Source organism: Narcine bancroftii, chromosome 4 (genome assembly GCF_036971445.1).
Source record: "Narcine bancroftii isolate sNarBan1 chromosome 4, sNarBan1.hap1, whole genome shotgun sequence".
Lineage (NCBI taxonomy): Eukaryota > Metazoa > Chordata > Chondrichthyes > Torpediniformes > Narcinidae > Narcine > Narcine bancroftii.
In genome coordinates, this window is record NC_091472.1 from 35,035,634 (window position 1) to 35,056,550 (window position 20,917).

General features: G+C 40.7%; 1 protein-coding gene across 3 annotated transcripts in view; it reads right to left on the reverse strand.

Annotated features, from left to right (window-relative positions):
- msh2 (mutS homolog 2 (E. coli)) overlaps positions 1-20,917 on the reverse strand; it is a 77,240-nt gene that overhangs the window by 50,627 nt on the left and 5,696 nt on the right. The window contains exons 3-5 of one of the 3 annotated variants that reach the window (XM_069931044.1): positions 20,140-20,418; positions 5,364-5,510; positions 1,644-1,793 (exon numbers count right to left, since the gene is read on the reverse strand). In XM_069931044.1, coding sequence (XP_069787145.1) covers positions 1,644-1,793; positions 5,364-5,510; positions 20,140-20,418 — 576 coding nt within the window. Of the gene's footprint in view, positions 1-1,643; positions 1,794-5,363; positions 5,511-8,951; positions 9,045-12,863; positions 13,006-20,139; positions 20,419-20,917 lie in introns of those variants that run through there. The other 2 variants (XM_069931045.1, XM_069931046.1) reach the window with 2 other exon arrangements.

The following is a 20,917-nucleotide window of genomic DNA, read 5'->3' on the forward strand; positions in this document are numbered from 1 at the left end:
GAGCACATTGAGATTAAGAAAAAGGTAATGTCGGAGCTTCTGAAAAGCATGAAAATATACAAGTCCCCGGGGCTGGATAAATTATACCCCATGTTACTACTGGAACAGAGAGAAGAGATTACTGGGCATTGGTGATGATTTTTGCATCCTTCTTGGACATCAGAATGGTACCAGAGGATTTCAAATGCTGTTTGTTGTTCAAAAAGGTAACAATTATTGAGCAGTGATTCTTGTGTCCCAATAGCCAAGGTGAGTGGAGGAAAGTTTAGGAAAGATGTCAGATGTTTTTTTTAAACCTACAGCAAGTGGTGGGTGTGTGAAACACAATGGTGGTGGAGGAGGCTGATACAATAGGGACATATAAATGACTCAGATAACGACATGTATATAATTACCTCATTTTCCACTCCATTACATTTAGAGATCTATAATCACAAACTTCTAGATCCTACTTTCCATCCACATCACAGTTAATGAATACAATTAATGTTTCCCTATTAAGAGGTATCTTTAGAAGTCAACCATCAAACCACTTACAAATACAATCCATAGTATGGAATATCAGTGGCCTTGGATTAGACCACTTACATGTAGTTGATCACAGGAATCACACAGAGGAGATCCAAGAAGAGAAAGGGAGCACAGTACAAATGGTGGGTAAAATTTCATGCGAAATACAACAGAGTTTTATTCTTGCACAAAGCAGATTCTTTTTGTTCTCTCCCTAACTTATCTGCAATCAAAACCCAACTTGCTTTCTCCTTTCCTAGTTCTAATGACTAAGAAATTCTATCTCTCTCTCTCTCTCTCTCTCTTCCCCCCACTCCACCCCTCCTCACAGGTGCTGTTCATTTATTTTGCTTTTACAGCGCTCACTACTCTACAATCCTTGCACCATTCTGGAAACGATGAACAGAAACATGCTCGACTTGAACAATGGTAGGACAGAGACCATCCTCCTTGGTCCCAGGCACAGACGTCATCCTTCTTTCTATAAATGTCATTAATTAAACAATACCTTTCACAGATTGGCCATACAGGTTTCAAACTCATCAAGTCCCCTTATTTTCACTTTTGTAACGCAGTCTGATTCAGAACTTCTCAAAATCCTCATTCTTGCTGATGTAACCTCTGAACTTGACTATTCCAACATATTCCTGGCTGGCTTCAATCACTCTATTCTCTAAACCTGAACCATGGTGCCCATGTTCTAATAGGCATCAAATCCTGTTCACCAATGAAGACTGAACTTGCTGATTATATAGTGTACCAGTTTAATCTTAAACTTCTCATCCTTGTTTGCAAATCCCTCCATGGTCTCTATAATCTTTTGTACCCCTTTAACTAAGATCTGAAAATCAATGTCTTGTAAATCCTAAAATTTAAGTACTTTTGGATTTTCTTTCCCTCCTGAATACTTTGCTATTCCTAAAATTATTATAGATTAATTCTTCGCACCTGCCAAAACACCACTTTGTAATTCATGTTTCTTGGTTGACTAAGAAAACTTTATTTCCAATTTTTTGCTCTTACATCTTTTGTGACATGATTCGTAGCAATTAAAGACTAATGACTTGGAACCCTCTCTCTTCTCTCTAAATGAGAATAGTTGTCTTCAGACTGGATGGGGCCATGTGCCTCACCTGGAAAAGATTGAGTGCGCTGACTGCTGCATTGTCCAGCCTCATATACTGGTTCAGATCAAAGGTCATCAATTCGTATTGGCCAAAATTAGTGCTGTCTGATAGAAGCTCCAAATATTTGATCACAGCAGCGACAGAAGACATGGCAACCTTTGAAACAAAATTGAAAAATTCTGTAACATTTGTCTGATCACTTTCACCCTACATAAAGCTATATACAACTAAAATTATGCATATCTACATACAAGATCTAAACTATATTATTAATTTGCCAGCATTTTCTTATAATCATACTTCTGCACTAACAACATAATAAAATTGAACTTCGTCCTATCAACTATTTTCTTTTGCTTAGATTTTTAATCAAGGGATTGACAGATATTTGGTTTGTTAAGGGAATATAACATGGTGATAGTGTGGGAAAGTAGCACTTGGAAGGGCATGATTTTCTTGAATGAAGAATCTGGCCCAAACGGTTGAAAGACCTACGTCTTCTATTTCATCAGCCAGACATCTGATGTATAGAAAGCCATGGTCCAAGTTCACAAAATTTTAAAAAATATACACAAAATTAGAATTTTTGTGTTTGGCATTGAGGAAATCCTCCCCCCTCTGCCCCCCTTCCAAAAAGGCAGAAAAAAAAAAATCAAACAGTGCACATCACCTTGTTTAATGAAAGCTTCTTTCCATCTGCTCACCCAAGACCACTGTTGCAGGGATTTCTTGAATAGAATGAAGAGAACCCCAAGCTTTAAACACAGCTCCTTTTGTTCAATTGGTGAGTCAGATGGTCTACTCCACTTAAGCTAACTTTAATTCCTCAGTCAAGTATTGCATGCTTATTAATTTAGTTTCATACTATTCAGACAATGGAACTAAACTCTTATCTACCTGATGAGAAAAGTTACAGATCAAGGTTCAAATTTATTGTCAGAGTAAATACATGATATCACGTACAACCCTGAGATTCTTTTTTCTGCGGGCCAGGAAGAATATTTACTTATCGGTAACTAAGCTGTACCTGAGAAGAAATATATACACAAAGAGAAAAATGTAAACAATTAAAGAAATTATAAACAAACTGACTGCAAATACAGTAAACAAATATGCAATAATAATTAATATGCAAATAAGTCTCCTTAATGAGTCTCTGCTTGACTCTGTTGTTTATGTGTCTGATGGTTAAGGGGTTACAGTAAAAGTTCTGTGGCACCTACACCTCTTTCCTGATGCCAGCAGCAAGACAGAGCATGTCCTAGATGGTGTGGATCCTTGATAATTGCTGCTGCTTTCCAACATGTAGATGTTATTGATGATGGGGAGGGTTTTGCCTGTGATTTACTGGGCTGTTTCCACTACATTTTGCAGGGGTTTCTGCTCAGAGGTACTGATGCCTCCATACCAGGCTGTAATGCAGCCAGTCAGCACACTTTCCACTCCACTTCTGGAGAGGTCTGTCATGGTTTCTGATGACATGTAGATTTGCTGACAAGTTTTTTTTCATGATGACATTGGTATGATGGATACAGGTAGGTTCTATGAAATAGTGACTTCCAAGAATTTAAATTTGGTCACCTTCTCCACCTCAGATCCCCTAATGATCGATCACTGCTTTGTACACCTCTGCTTTTCATTTCCTAAAGTCTAGTCAGCTCCTTGGACTTAATGACATTGAATGAGAGGTTGATACATGTCATCACATACAACCCTGAGATTCTTTTTCACGCAGCCAGGCAGAATTACCACTTTTGGTAGTGCAAACAAAAAAAACCCTGTAAACAATGTAAACATGTTAACCAATAAACAATGTAATGTAAGCAACTGATTTTTTTTTTAAATCTCCTCTCCATATTGCACAAAGTGCACAAGTAAGAATCCTTAAACGAGTCCCTGATTGACTTTTTGGTTGAGGAATCTAATGGTGGAGGGGTAGCAGCTGTTCCTGAACCTGCTGATGCAAGTCTTGTGGTACCTGTACCTCTTTCCTGATGGTAGCAATGAGAACAGAGCGCATGCTGGGTGGTGTGAATCCTTGATGATTCCAGCTCCTCTCCAATGGCACCTTCCCCGTAGATGTTCTTGATGGTAGGAAGGTTGTCTACTACCTTTTACAGGGCTTTACGCTTGGGTGTATTGGTGTCCCCATACCAGACCATGATGCAGCCGATCAGCATATTTTCCACCACTCATATGTATGAATTGTAGGTATTTGCCAGGCTTTCTGCTGTCATACCAAAACTCCGCAAACTTCTGAGGAAGTAGAGGTGCTGACATGCTTTCTTCTTTAGTGTGATGGCTCCAAGAAATTAAAACTACTCACCCTCTCCACCTCTGATCCCCCAATGATCACTGGATCATGCACTTCTGTTTTACCTTGATTTTGGTGATATTGAGTGCGAGGCTTTTGTTGGTGCACCCTCCTATATAATGACTCCGGCTCTTTTTATACAACCCACTACCATGGTATCAGCAGTGAATTTGAGGATGGAGTTGTTATTGTACCCGCCATGCAGACATAGCTATGGAGCAGGGAGCTAAGAACTTAGCCCTGAGGTGCTCCGGTATTGATGGAAATTGTAGAGATGTTCTTAACAATACTCACTGATTATAGTCTGAGGGTGAAGAAATCAAGGAGCCAATTACACAGTGGTGTGTTGAGCCTCAGGTCTTGGAGTTTGCTGATCAGTTTTGAGGGGATGATGGTGTTAAATACCAAATTGTTGAAAATTAAGTGTGTCCTGATGTATACATCTTTGCTGTCCAGGAATTGGAATGGATCCATGTCACCTCTCAGACAGAAGCAGATGCACTTCATCACTGACCACATCATGCAGCTCCGCAAGTGCCTGTTTATAATCGGCATCTAAACTCTGAATCTAAACTCAGGATCTAATCTCTCTTGCGAACTTTCAGGCTTGATAGAAGGGTCTGCATTTAATCGAGATTTGCTCTAAGGTAGTAGAGCAGATGACACAACCCCAACATCCATGCACCACCCATATTAACAAAAAAGCACACACTGCCCCCTCTCCAATTTTCCAGAATCTAAATTCCAATCCAGTCTATGAATGGTGAAACCATCTGGTCAGATAGCAGTGTCTGGTGTGTCCTCTGTTTGCTAGGTCTCAGTGCAACAAACATCTCATTTGCCTCTGATAAAGCAGCCTTGCCCACAGGTTGTCAATTTTATTCTCTAGTGACTGAACATTCACCAGTAATGTGAACAGCAGAGGAGATCTGAGACCCCTACACTTCAGTCTTGTTTGGATCCCTGCCCTCACTTCATGTTTCTGTCCTTTACCTTGGTGGTGGACTGTCCCTTTCAGGGAACAATCCAGATGGCCTGTTCCTGACTCAGCTGTAACTGGAAGCTCGGTAGATCGGTGGTTGAGGTCAAGACTGCATTGTGCCGATTTCAGTGGAAGAAGCTCAGAAGGTGAGTATTAAACAGTAAAGGGAGTACGGTGTTGTGCAGCAAGTTGCTGTGGGTCGCTGGCGCCATTTTGGATCAATAACCAGAAGCCTATCTTCACAATAATTTAAGTTCTGGATTTTCTAACACTTCTGTGATCAGCACAAATTTAATGAACAATTAACAGATAAGTTAAACATTTTAAACTTGAAATATCTCCTCTAGGTCCTTAAGGCACAAATGTCTCTCTTGCTAGAGAGAAAATCAGAAGATCTAATGATTTAGCTGAACAATCACTTTTTACTCACTTGCTTTTCCATCTCTGGTAGAGTAGCACTTGATACTGATTCTCCTTTCTTCCCTTTCAGCAAACGGTTCAGGTCCTGTACAATATCTTTATTTGTAAATTCACCTTTCTTTCTATCTGTAATCAAAATCCCTCCTCGTTGTACTACCTGTATCATAAATGAAGAGATAGACTGCTTAGGCAAGAGCAGGATATTTCAAAACAAACTGTACTTTTATCAGGGCATGGTAACAGAAGTGTGGTGTTCATTCCTCTACCGTGTAAAATGAGGTTAACCGGGCAATTTGCACTTTTAGTGCCCCAGTTACCCACCAGTTTGAAAGGGTCCAACTGGGTCAACCCTGTCAGAACCCAACCAGGTCCCTGACCCACCTCAGAGGTAGTCAGGGAATCCAGTTAAACTTACCTAGGTCTCGCCCACGGCCAATTTGTAAAAGACCCACTTATTCTGGTGATGTCAGCGCTTGTGTGCGTCACTGGGCAGCCAGCATCTGAACATCTGGCATACTTCCGGACAGTGCATGACGCATCATTGCAAGAGTCCCCCTTAAATCGTCAGGTTAGTGATTTAATGGGTAGATCCCCCTGCGATTTGAAAGGTGCTTCCAGCACTTCTGTCCCAGTAATCACACCTGGGTCCCAAGAGGGTTATCCAAGTGCTGCAATTTGAAAGGGGATAATGATTCTTTTATTGCTATTTAATGGAGACAGAATGACTCTCAACAGAATCCCTTCCAATAACTTTTTTTCACCATTGATACGTCCCACTGTCATCTAGTTCCATAGCTTATCCCTGACGTCCATCTTAAATAAAAGCACATTAGCTATTCTCCAGTCTTCTCCTACCTTAACTATGCTAACAAAGATACAAAAGCTTCAGCCAGGGCCCTAGCAATCTGCTCCCTTGCTTCCCATAAGATTCCAGGATTCTGTCATAGAGTGGAAACAGATCCACAGGCCCACTTTATCCATGCCGAACAATGTACTCTCCTACTTTAGTCTCACTTGCTTGCATTGCACCCATACCCTCCAATCTCCTCCCATCCGTGTGGCTATCTAAGTGTTTCTTAAAGGAAGCTAACGTCTTCACCACTTTGTCTGGCAGCGCAACCCATATGCCCACCAATCCCCTCACATCCTTTCCAAATCCCAACCCCTCACCTTATAGTTATGCTCTCTCATCTTAGATTCTCCTACACTGAAAACAGATGGTCACTATTCACCTATACATATACCCCTCATGATTTTATAGATCTCCAATAGTGAAAAGAAAACAGGTCTTTTTTTTGATTCACTCACAATAAATCAACTTCCCCAATCCTCGCAACAACTTGAAAAGGGGAGGAGTGAGTGGCATTGCTAGCCAGGGAAAATATCACAGCTGTGCTTAGACAGGACAGCCCAGAGGGCTCGTCCACAGAGACCATATGGGTGGAGCTGAGGAATGGGAATGGTATGACCACACTGATAGGGTTGTATATAGTCTGCCCAATAGCCAGAGAGATTGGAGGAGCAAATCTGTAGGGAGATAGCAGCCCGATGTAAGAAACAGAAAGTTGTGATAGTAGGCAATTTTAACTTTCCGCATATTGACTGGGACTCCCATAGTGTAAAAGGGCTGAAGTTTGTCAAATGTGTTCAGGAAAGTTTTCTAAATCAATATATAGAGGTACAAATGAGAGAGGATGCAGTACTTGATCTCCTATTGGGGAACCAGACAGGTCAGGTGACAGAAGTATATGTAGGCAATGTATAGTAAACATTTTGGGTCCAGTGACCATAATGTCACGAGTTTCAAGTTAATTATACATAGGTTAGGTCTGGTCCTTGAGTTGAGGTTCTAAATTAGAGAAAGGCCAATTTTGTAGAAATGAGAAAGGATCTAGGAAGTGTGGATTTGGATGTTGTTTTCTGGCAAGGATGTATTCAATAAGTGGAAGGCTTTCTAAGGCAAAATTTTAAGAGTGCAGAGTTTGCATGTTCCTGTCAGGCAAAGTTAACAGGCATAGGAAACCATGGTTTTCAAGGGATATTGTCCATCTGTTAAGATGGAGAGAGAGAGAGAGAGAGAGAGAGAGAGAGAGAGAGAGAGAGAGAGAGAGAGAGAGAGAGAGAGAGAGAGAGAGAGAGAGGTGTATAGCAGGTACAGGAAACAAGGAGCAAATGAGGTACTAGAAAAATATAGAAAATATAAGAAAATACTTAAGAAGGAAATCAGGATGGCAAAAAGACATGACGTTGCTTTGACATATAATGTGAAGATAAACCAGAAGGGTTTCTACAAGTTTGTTAACAGTAAAAGGGTAGTAAGGGAGAAAATTGGTCCCCTAGATCAAAGTGGTCATCTATGTGCGGAGCCTCATGAGATGGGGGAGACCTTAAACAGTTTTTTTTTTGCATCAGTATTTACTCAGGAAACTGACTATAAAGAAGGAAGGGAAATAAGCAGTAGTGGCATGGAACAGATAGCGATTAAAGAGGAGAAGGTGCTTGCAGCCTTACAGAGAATAAAGGTAGATAAATCCCCCAGGCCTAACATGATATTCCCTCTGACCTTGAGGGAGACTGGCAGAAATATTTAAAATGTCCTTAGCCATGGGTGAGGTGCCAAAGGAATGGAGGGCAGCTCATGCTGTTGCTTTGTTTAAAAAAAAAGGTCCAAAAGTAAACCAGGAAATTAAAGGCAAGTGAGCCTGATGCCAGTAGTAGGTAAATTATTGGAGGGTGTTCTGAGAGATTGTTCTGAGAACAATTAAGAATAACTTTGTAATATTACATTCTTCCTTCCTAAAAAAATAAAATATTAGCAGCATCAAGCAACATATTTTATGAGACTACTCCCATCCATATCGATTGGGAGGTTTTGGTACATGATCAGTTCTTGTGGAGCTACTGCAGTGGCTCTCAACCTTTTTCTTTCCACTCACCTACCACTTTAAGTAATCCCTATGCCATTGGTGCTCTGTAATTAGTAAGAGATTGCTTAAGGTAGTACGTAGGTAGTTAGGGAAGGTTGAGAATCACTGCGCTAGACCTAATTGTTATGGAAATATTTTGCTTGAGAAAAATTGTCATTGGCCCATTTCCTTTGGAGTTATGAAACTGTGCCCATAACAAGTCAATTAGGTACGATTAAAACTGTGGTTTTCAAACTTAAAGTGGTATGTGAGTGGAAAGGAAAAGGATGAGAACCACTGAGCTAACGTTTCATCATCCTCCACATTCTAGCATGTCATATCTTCCTCCTCCTCCAGTATTGATACTACCAAACCTTTTTGATCTTGTTCCACAATAGAAGATGTGGGGATTGCCTGGGCTTCTGGACAAGGTGCCAAGTCATGAACAGTCACAGTGGACTCAAGTACACCTGGGTTACTGATGTTTGCATATGTTGGATTAGTCCAACTTGATTTACAAGTGGTTTGTTTTTGTTACTCCTCAAAAGCCGCCTTAGTAGTATGGGCCAAGGGGTCATTACCCAGGAGGGCAGTGAATTTCCATTGGATGAGCGGTGTTGGAATACCAAAAAACGTTAATGGGGTATAGTATTTGTTGCTGTACACAACAGCAATCTTTTGGAATGTAGTACCTCAGGAAGCACCAATTCCCAATGCTTCACGGGAAGGTTTCATGATCGAGGGCCAAATGGACTGCCTTCCATATTATGTAGTTGAACCTTTCTACCTGTCAAACATAAAGACCACAGACCTCTGATTAGTAACCAAGCTAAAGAGGTGCAGTGCCAGGTAGTGGCTCCATTTGTACAATGCCTCAATGATGGCAGTCACTTCTTTCTCTACAACATGGTAGTGCAATTCACTTCCTTGTAGCATGTTTGACGTGAATGCAACAGACTGTCCTCCTTGGTTAAGGACAGCAAAAATAGCCACAACAGATGTGTCACACTCTATGTCAAAGGGTAAGTTTTCATCCACCGAGTGCAGAGTGGCTTCCTCCAATTTTGTTTTTATTTATGTTAAAGGCATTCAGGGTGCTTTCTCCCATTGGAAACTTCTCTGTATTTGCCATTGGTTGAATCTTATTAGAAAATCCATGAATCCATTTTGGATAATAAGCAAACATCCCAAGTACCCTTTTTAAGGATCGCTAATTTTCTGGTAGAGTAAGCTCTTGTAGTGGATAAAGTCTCTCAGGATCTGTCTTAATGATTCCCACACAGTATCCAAGAACTTTAATGGAATTCAGACTCCACAGTCTTTAAATCTGTTGCCTCCGACTCATGGTCCTTAAGAATTTCTTTATCTTTTGATCATTCCTCTTGTGTATGTCCAGCAATGGTAATATTATCAAAGTAAGGGAAGGCACCTTGCAGTTTTTCTTCTCTAACTTGTTCATAGCTCGCTGAAAGGCGGCTACCACAATTATGACTCCAAATGGAATCCTACAAAATTGGTAATAAACATCCACTGGCTTCAAAAAGCACATTATTTGCATATTTTACAAACCAGGGGGTACATATGCGCTATACAATATTTTTACATGTTCATAAAATGCGGACAATAGCAAGCGTAGAAAAGTTGAACCAGCAATTTATAGCAGGTGTGGAAACATAATAGGGGCAATGAAAGAACACGCAAAATTAATAGAGGCCATAGGAAAGACGCATCAGCAATTTATAGTGAGCATGGGAATATTAGCAAATGTGGGAGTATAATATTGGCATTAAAAAAACACGCACAATTAATAGCAGCCATGGGAAAGACGCGCTGGCAGCTTATAGCAAGCGTGAGAACATCATAGTATGAGAATATAATAGTAGCAATGAAAGAATGGACACGATTTATAGCAGACATGGGAAAGGCGCAATTTATATTGAGTGTGGAAATATTATAGTGAGCATGAGAATGTAATAATGGCAATGAAAGAATGGACACAATTTATAGCAGGTGTGGGAAATTTTGATCTTGGGAAAATCTCTTTGTACTGTATTCCATGGTATTCCTATAAATAGGACATTTTGGCTAGGGCACTGCACCTTATCAATGTTAATTGTCCAGACCAGTCCCTGAGGAAAGAGATTAACATAAGAAGTCCCTCTGATTTGACACATTAAAACCCTGAAGACAATCTTTTATCTAATTAAATGATTTCTCTCCAAAGCTTCTTAATACATGTTGAAGCAGATATCATCTATATAATGGGTGATTGACACCTCTGGGAGAAGTTGATTAGGTGTTAATTGAGATTAACAGTGGCAGATACGGTATGCTTTGTCTCGTCCCATTTAAATGCATATTACTTTTGCTAGTCTGAATTTAGAATACTATACCTGCGCATTATATGCGTGTGCCCGTTATACGAAAATAATTTTACACAATTTATGATTTATGCGTGTTATATGTGTGTGCGCATATTATGCATGAAAATACAGTACTTCTGATCTGACTCCTTCGGTAACGCTGACTGTAGGCCTGATCATCTTTGCTAAAGCATCCTAATTTGGCAGCAATTGGTTTATACTTGGTGATAAGTTTGGATAAAGGGATGGCTCTTCTATTTTTCCTGCTGTCAGTGCGCAGCACCATTCAGTTAGCTGAGACAAGGGTCCTCCACATTCAAATTTCACACTCACTTAGTCATGTTGCAGCATATGACTGGCTATTAAGACGGAGTTAGCTCAACAACTTGGGAACAAGTATTTAAAGTTTTCTGAGCTATAGTATTGTTTTTACTAAATGATGAACAGTTCCCACGTGATTTCCTAGATAATGTAACTATCAGTGTTCCGTGAATCTACGGAACGCTTAACTTTTTACCATTCACAGTCACAAAAGTTGCGGCTTGAGCGAGGCCTTGTGGCACATTAGTGAGTGTAGCCTGTACCTGAGAATTGACCACTGTTGCCACTGAGTTTGCTGAGGCCTTGGATTTACACACTGGGGCACAGCGTCCCTTCTTTGCACATTTAAAACAAGAAGCCTCACGTGCTGGACAGTTATCACGTGAATGGTAAGAGAAACCACAGAAGAAACACTTTCATTTTATATTGTAAGTGGCAGCCACAGCTGGTTTCTTAAAAACAACTGGAAGGTTATCAGGCAGCCCTGCTAAAGAATCCTTCTCACATACCTGCAGTACCTTGTAATGGTTCAGGGTTTACTACGGCAACTATATGGGTCGCCAGGGTAGCGTATGCATCATTATTGTGTTGAGCTACATCTAACACAGTAGCTTGGTTATAAGCAGTCTGTAAGTCCAGTATTTTGTTTTCTAAGAGAAGCTAGTATAATGGAGGATAAATATTTGGGAGAATTTGGTAAAATTAGAGTAGGTTACATGCATACATTTTAAAACAGGTCTTATTTGAAAGACTGAAGAATTCATATTGAGTAACAGTGGAGGATCTATGGAGACTTTTCTGCACATTTCACAAGTAAATGCTAATTGAAATGACGTCATTGTTTGGAATTGGAGACAGGCTGAATGGTTGGGATACTACAAGGCTTCTGACCTTTCTGCAAAGTGCTCACATAAAGGTCACTCATGGGTTTTATTTACCTAAGACAACAGCTTGACCAAGAGGATAACTTCTGTTGTTTGCTGAAGAAGGTGGGCAGTTGGGGGGGAGAGAGAGAGAGAGAGAAAAGACTAGTTCAACAAGCTCCCTCAGCTCGTGTGTGTGACACTGAAAGCAGCTGAACAGTGCAAGCCAGGAAGCTTGTTGAAACTAAAGAAAAGCTCCAGAGCAGAGAATGGCTGAAAGTGCTATCTGTCTGATGTTTCTCTTGGAATAAGTGGAACAGAAAGGAACTCTGTGGTAGCTTGAAAGAAAGAGGTTGCCATCTGGGGAACCTTGATGGGGCAAGTTTCATCAATAAGACATTGAGGTGATTAATGGTGGTACCTCAGTTGTGGAAATCCTGGTACAACAAATCTCTCTCTGCAAACCCTGCAAGAACCTTCCTGAGTGGTAAACATTTACCTTTTGAGCACCAAAGCCTGGTGAACTTTATAAATGTTCAATTCTGTGCACAGTATAAGAATTGCCTGCATCCAGAGAACTTGGAAGAAGTGAGATTGAACTGTGAACAAAAAACTTTTCTTAAATTTACACACAAATCATACACGTGCACTTTGAATTAGAAGGGGGTTAATTTGGGTTAGTTAAGTATAGAGATAAGTTCAAGTTTGATTCTATTTTCATGTTTAAAGTTGATTTAAAAACAACTTTTGTTTAAGTAAATACTTGTCTTGGTGAATGTCTATTGCTGCTGGAATTTGGGGTCCTTTGGGCTCGTAACACTAGTGTTTTGCAGGTGAGGCAATGTCAGCGATGAACATGTCACACATTGCCTCATTTCTCAAATTTTTTCAACTCCCTGAAGAAATCATCTAATTCTCCTGGCTTCTGCTACCTGATAGCCAGTAAACGTCTGGCAAAAACCTCATTGGGAATCTTCACATATAAATTGTCCAACTTAGAGACAGGCGAGTCAAAATTTTCACATCCTTCTATATATTTGAAAACATTGTAACTCACACAGCCCAATAGTCTTCTGTACTTGTTCGGTATCTTGCCCCCATTTTCATCGACATAGTTTATGAAAATCATACTCCAGTGTCGCCATTCCTTGGCAGCTGTTAGTAAGCTTGGTGGCTGATTTCCAATCTTTATTCAACTTAATTGTACAATTACAGTTAGAATTTAAAAGGAAGGCACAAGGCAGCAGCTGGAAGAACAATTAAGAATATCTTTGTAATATAACACAAGTATTTGGATAGCCATGGGCTTAATAAGGATAGTCAGCATGACTTTGTGCATGGTAGGTTGTGCTGAACGAATCTTAAGTTTTTTTGAGGAGGTTACTAAGAAAGTGGTTAAAGGAAAGGCTGTGGATGTTGTCTGCATGGACTTTAGTAAGGCCTTTGACAAGGTCCCACATGGGAGGTCAGTTCAGAAGGTTCAGAGTCGAGGTATCCCATGAAGAGGTTGTAAAGTTGATTCAAAATTGGCTGAATGGGAGAAGACAGAGAGTGATAGTGGATGATAGCTTCTCACACTGGAGGCCTCTGACTAGTGGGGTGCCTCAGGAATCTGTGCTGAGACCATTGTTGTTTGTTGTCTGTATCAATGATCTAGATCACACATGTCAAACTCTGGCCCACAGGCCAAATTTGGCCCGCGATATAATTATATTTGGCCCGCAAGATCATTTCAAAAATGTATTAGAGGTGGCCCGCTGGCCGCCACGCCAGTATAGCGCATGCACAGCTAATACTATAAATCCCAGAATGCATTGGCGTCAGCCCGCTAATCACACCCACCTCCTCTGTTTACGTTGCAGGGTCTCACCGTGGACTCTGGTTTTGGGGCCTGGCCGGTGTCAGGGGAAGCCAAGGCTGCTTCCCAGCGCCCGGAACCGGAGGCCTCGGGCCTGACCTCGCCAGGACCGTTGCCCACTCCCCCTCCCTGCCGCAGGCCGACCTGCGACTCACGGTGACGGGGCCGCTGATCCGCCGAGATGCCGCCCTGCAGTGAGAGCCGATGCCCCCGCACCGTCGTGTCCCCCCGCCCGCCCCCCCACCGCAGCACGGCCTGGCTGGTGTCAGGGTAAGCCAAGGCCGCTTCCCAGTGCCCGGAACCGGAGGCCTCGGGCCTGACCTCGCCAGGACCGTTGCCCACTCCCCCTCCCTGCCGCAGGCCGACCCGCGACTCACGGCGACGGGGTCGCTGATCCGCCGAGATGCCGCCCTGCAGCGAGAGCCGATGCCTCCGCACTGTCGTTGTCCAACCCGATCGCCCGCAAACCCCGCCCTCCCGCACACAGGCCCGAGTGAGGATTATGAACTCTAATCTCAGGATAAAACGATCTTCCAATAGTTTCATGTCACAGTGATAAATATATTCCTGGTTAAAAATGGTCCTGCACCTGGATACAAGCTCATTAGGCATAAAACTTGAAAAGTGTGTCAATCAAAAGATATCTGTACCAATGGAAAAAGGGCATGGCAAATAACCCTGCTAGAGTTCATGCCCACAATCAGTCACCCATTTGATTGTTTCAGGAATCATGTTATTCTCCCACATTCTCAATAGCCCTCAGATTTTACTATTCGACAGCACACTAGCAACATTTGACAAATCCTCTATAGAGAAATATTATTTATTGAATATTTTATTTCTCATTTGTTAATGCTTCTGGAAAGAGTTTATCCAAAACTATTATTAAACATTTATTTTAATAAGAAAAAGTTTAACATTACATATGTTTAAAGAAGAGAAAACATGCAGATGTTGTTGAAAATTTTCAATAAATATTTAGTTCGGCCCTCGACTTAGTCCAAGTTTTTAATTTTGGCCCTCCGTGAATTTGAGTTTGACACCCCTGATCTAGATGATAACATGGGAAATTGGATCAGCAAGTTTGTTGATGACTCTAAGATTGGAGGCATTGTGGATAGAAAGGGAGGCTTTCAAAACTTAGAGGGATTGCGCCAAATGGAAAAAATGGGACAGAAAATGGCAGATGGAATTTAATGCAGACAAGTGTGAGGTGTTGCATTTTGGAAGGACAAACCAAGGTATGACATACATAGTAAACGACAGAGCACTGAGGAATGCAGAGAAACAAAGGGATCTGGGGATACAGATACATAATTCCATGAATGTGGTGTCACAGGTAGATAGGGCTGTGAAGAAAGCTTTTGGCATCTTGGCCTTCATAAATCATTGAGTTTTGGAGTTGTGATGTTATGGTGAGGTTGCATAAGACATTGGTGAGGCTAATTTTGAAGTACTGTGTGCAGATTTGATTGCCAAACTACCGGAAGGATATCAGTAAGATTGAAAAAGTGCAGAAAGATTTACTAGGATGTTGCCAGGTCTTCAGGAGTTGAGTTACAGGGAAAGATTAAACAGGTTAGGACTTCATTCCTCAGACCATAGTAGAATAAGGTTTATAAATTATGAGAGGTATTGACAGAGTAAATGAAAATGAAGTAAATGAGTAAGAGTAAAATCTTTTCACTTAGATTAGGAGAAATAAATACAGAAGACATGGCTTTCAGGTGAAAGGTTTAATGGGACCATTAAGGGAAATATCTTCACTCAGAGAGTGGTGGGCGAGTGGAAAGAGCTGTCATCACACATGGTAAATGCAGGCTAACTCAAGTTTTAAGAATAAATTGGATAGATACATGTAGACAGTCCAGATAATTTATTATCATTCTTTTGAACGTATTAACATTTTATTGTCCATTTTATTAACTGTTTTAAGTATTGTTCAATTGTTTTTATCCAAGATTTTCACATATAAAGCTCTAATAAACTGAAAAACTTAATGCTTTAGACCAGTCTTTTCATTTAACAAATCAAAACAACATCGTCTTCATGTTGTCTGAGTGATGATAAAGGGAGATAATTGTGTGGCATTCCACTCATTTTCCAGTTCAATTTATTTGTGTAGGACTGTCCCTTTAAGAGACAAGATTTAGTAAAAGCATCCAGCTTTTGGAAAGTGACTGTGAACTAGCAGCGGGCTTCGGATGTTCTTTACTTGATAAATTTTGCACAGTGAAGGGGAGAAGCCCTTAGGCAGAGACCACATGACCAAAAGTACAGTACACATTTTGTTCAAGAGGACATTTTAAGAAGGCAGCACAAGAGAAACATCTCTTCGACCTCCTTTGTGAGTTAAAGAAACCCACTTGGTCTCATTGTTATGCCTATAGTCAGAATTGTCAGATTTCCTCCTTTTGCTTACCGAGGGACGAGAAACCTCTTCGACTGACCCCCGAAAAGGGTTTTAAAGTTGCAAAAGAAATACTGCATTCTACTTGACTGACCCACAAAAAGGGTTCTTTGTTGGCAGAAGTACTGCACTCTACTCAACTGACCATTAAAAGGGGTTCTAATTGCTGAAGAAGGCCCTCATCTAAAAAGGACATTTCTCTGAAATACCAGAGCAAGGGTTTTCATGAGTTAATCAACATTCTGTCACCTCCGATCTCTTTCACCCACTTCATGAACTGCTCCTTCCCTCTAAGTGCGTGTCTCACCATTCATCTAAGGCCTGCATGCCTCAAACATTTAAGGCCTGTGTGGCTCAAACATCCTAAAGCCTGCATGTCTCACCATTCATCTAAGACCCTTGTGCCTCAACCACCTAAAGCCTATGTGTTGCATCAATCTCAAGGCCACGTGTCATCACCAAATTTCTGAACTTTGAACTTGGAATTGACTTCCCAGGATTGAGCCTTGAGTTGTACTGGCTTGGGGTATTCCACATACACACATAATTAGAGTTTAAGTTAGATAATTGTTAAATTAGTTAAATAAGATGAGATGTTATATTGTTGGTTAATAATTTAAAATATTATTTTAAATATAACACCGTCTGGGCTAATCTTTATCGCTGCTGTCATGTACGTAACAAAATTGGGGTCTTGTCTGGAATCACACCAAATTGGGAGCTGAGCGATCGATTAATTGTCGCTTTGATTGATTAGGATTTTTAAAAGCATAATTAAAGGCTTGTGTGTGGAATGATAGCAGCGGTGGACATTGATAAGTTTATGGGAACGCCCATCTTTGCAGAGTATGCAAGATTGAGAAAGATTGAGCTGTTGACAATTGCACAAAAGTTGGAACTCACAGTGGTAAAACAACCAATGAAAAAGGCAGCAATTCGGTTAATTAAAGGGCACTATTATGTAAGAGAAGGGAAGTTTGGAGAGGAAGAGATAAAACAATTTCTCCAGCGAATCCCAAGAGCAGCGATCACCAAGGGAACAAAATAGAATTAGAAAAACTTAGATGGGAGCTAGAACTGAAAAAAACTAGACTAGTAGGGGTCTAGATAAGGAAGGGAGAGTAAACAACAAAAGCAGGCTGAGCTAGAATTAGAAGAACTTAAGATAGCAGTTGCAGAGAGGAGGGAGAGAGAACAAAAGCAGTTTGAGCAAGAATTAGAAAAAAATTAGAAGGGAGAAAGCCGAGAGGAAACGACAGAGGGAGGAAGAAATGGAAACTTGGACAGAATCTGCTGGAATAGTGGATGAGTATACTTTAACCCACATGGCTGAGTTTTCAACCAGAAGGTTGAATTTGTGCCAAGTAAAACCTTCCAGAGAGATAAAGTCAGAAAAAATATAGGGAATTAACGCTAGGGGTAAATATGAAGGAAAGCAAGAAAAGAACAATTCTTCAGGCCCCCTGTGCTACTATTGTAGGAAGCTTGGTCATATGATAATGAATTGTTCTGTATTAAGGAGAGAGAAAAGGAGACAGCACCAGTTGCCTGTATTCAAAAAGTTAAAATCCCTGGAAACCAAGAGTAATATTAAGGAGTTCGAGTCTTTTGTGTCAGAGGGTTTGGTTTCATTGGAGGAAGTGCCACATAAGTGACAGCCCAGCCAGTTATTGAGGAAACCGATACAGATTTGAATACATATCCAGCCTGTTTGAGCCAGAGTTCTGGTGGCAAACTCAAGAGTAAGGACTCAATGTTGTCCCAGAAAGAGTTTGTGACAGGGCAAAACAGAGATCCTGATTGTGGTGAGGTGAGAGAGGAGTCTCGCTCCGAGGAGGAACTAAGGAAGTGACACTTGGAGATATTAAAGTTAAAACTGTGTCAATAACTCTTAGAAAGCTACCAACTTTGTATGCAAGGAGATTCAATCTGATCAGGGGAGTGATTCCATGTCAGAAATGTTTCAGCAGTTAACTTGTAGAGTGTGAGCTAACCAGATCACATCACCTGAATATCCTCCAGAGTCTAAAGGGGCCTTGGAGAGGTCTCATTCGACTCTCAAACCCAGGGTGAGGACCTATTGTCTGGAGCATGGGAAGGACTGGGATGAGGGTGTCCATTGCTTTTTTGTTTGTAATATGAAAATCTGTACAAGAGCTTTAGATTTTTTGAGGCGGATTTGGACAGAAAGTTAAAGGACCTTTGTGGTTATTAAAGGAATAATGGATTAATGAGGATATCCAGTTGAAATTGCTAGATTATGTCTCAAAATGTAAAGATAGTTTGAAGGAAGTCTGTGAATTGGCCCAGAGAAACTATTTAACAAATCTTTAAAGGTCAAAGGTATTGTTATTTTAGTGAAGAGTGAACTTGGCTATGCTACTGTGACTTATCTCAGTTATATAGTTGGTCAAGACAAGTCAGCGCCTGTCAAGTTCAGGTGATTTCTGAGTTCCCTATTCCCAAGGGAAAGAGAACCATTGGGAGATTTTTGGAAATGGTTGGGTGGTACAGAGAGTACAGTAAAAAAAAAATTTTGTTGATTGCCTTTCAAGAGGTTAAGTTTACAGTGTTACAGAAAAATGTATATTTACCTGTATTATGTCATGTAATCTTTATTTCAAATATTGTGGTTTGCTGTTAAAATTTTGCTCTCACAGCTCAAAATTTTCTTTGACAGTGGAAGGTGTGGCATTTCCCCATTTTCCAGTTCATTTTATTTGTGTAGGACTGTTCCTTTAAAAGACCTAATTTAGCAAAAGCCTACAGTTTTTGGAAAGTGCCTCAACCAGTCATCGAAGGCCTGCGTGCCTCAACCAGTCATCACCGAATTTCTGAACTTTGAATTTAAAACTGCCGTCCCACAATTTAACCTTTAGCTGTAGTTGCTTGGGGTATTCCATACCAATATATTCATGCATAAAGTTTAAGTTAGATAATTGTATATCAGTTTAGTTAAGTTTAGATAAATTAGTTAGATTAGGTGTTATATAATTTTTGATTAACAATTACAAATTTTATAAATATTACACCATATGGGCTAATCTTTATTGCTGCTGCCGTGTACGTAACAGTCACAATACCAAGACTTTGACCGAACAGAATTTGAGCACTTGCATAGATTATAAATTTTGGCCTCAAGGGTATCGTGCATTGAAGGAGTCATGTGATGAAGTAGAGGCTGGTAGGAGAATACCAGCCCTCTCCAGAAAAGAAGGAAAAAATTGAGGAAAAAACAAAGCCCCAGACACACAAATCACAACAAATAAAAAAGGTGTGGAGGAAATGGCACCAAAGAAAGAAAAACCAAAAACAATGGGAAGAAAAGAAGAAAGATGCCGGAAGAGAAAGGTGAAGGCCTTACCTGTACAAAAAAGCAGGGACCCGCCGTGGAAAGAGGAGTCCACTCCCTGAGGTCAGTGGAAATCCTGCAGGGTCGCGACCAATCGAACGCAGGACTGCAAAGATGGCTCACGGAGCCAAACAGAGGTGCGCAACCGCGCATGACAAAGAGAACACCGACGGGAGGGGGGACCAGCTGTGGAGTGGAACTCTACAGCACGAACAGCTGAGAATGACCCGACAGCAGGGCTCCCAGCGGGAAGATGCAGAAAATAACGGGAACGGGAGGGGTGAGAATGAAAAAAGGAAACCAGAGACACAACAGATAACCAGCCCAGAAGAAGAGGACCAACATCAAGACACCATAAAAAAATACCCAACAAACTGAGACAAGCAGCCCAACAAGAAAGTCAGAAGAGACACAGATACAAGGAAGGGAAGTAGAAGACACAAACCCTACAGCCGACACAGAAGAAGAACATCAAGTTCTGCACAGAGAAATAGAAGATAAAGTGATAGACAGTACATAGATTTTAAAAAAAATTCAAGAATATATGGAAGCATTAAAAGAATGGCTGACAGTGCAAGAAAAATGGAAGGAAGTATGACTGTGATTGGTCTAACTTGATCCAGCAACTTTTATTGAATCTGAATAGCAAACAAAATCAGCATTTTTGCTCATCTACTCACAGAATACAAAAAGGTACCAAACCAGTGATTCACCTGTCTGAGTTTAGTGACATCTCCTGCAGCCTCACCACCTGAAAGCACGCATTCCTTGGGCCCAATCTGCACCAGTAGAGCTTCCAGATTGGAAAATTGATCGTTGTCTGGGAACTCGCACACACCTAGTTTCCGGAGGGTGGAGTCAACGTAGCCAACGCCAACTAACCTCTGCCCATCTGCAGTGCCCAGTTTAACACCCACGACACCAGCTGCAGTTGACATATCATTGCTGCCAAAAAGAATCTCTTCAAATTGAGTGAGATTGCCTGGAGAAGCCTGGAGAGGGAGAGAGAAAAAGTGAAATTTTAACAATGCAGATAACAAAATGATGAATGCTTCTAAATTACAAATACATCCCAATTATTTCTCTGTCTGTTCAAGCAATAGTTGCTTCCAATGGGAATAAGCATGCTCCGTGTTTTCAGCGTGCTTCAAAAGAGGATTCCATACATTCAATATATTTCTCTTGAAAATTGCCCTGTTCACATACTTTTTTAAAACCTCCTTCCTCCGATCCATCTTGAAAATTTGTTCTTAATCCTTCACACTAATATATTTTCTCCTCACACCATTTTATTATTTTTCCATTGCCATTTTTTGAAATTAGTGAAGTTTTAAATCATATGGAATCACCCATGTTACCTTCAGTTACTCCAAAAATGTATTTTAAGGTCCTGTTGGAACTTTACTCAACATGTTGATAAATCATTCTCAGACAACTCCAATTGCCCTGTCAAATATCTTTTTCTTATTCTTTTTTTAAGTGTTTACAATT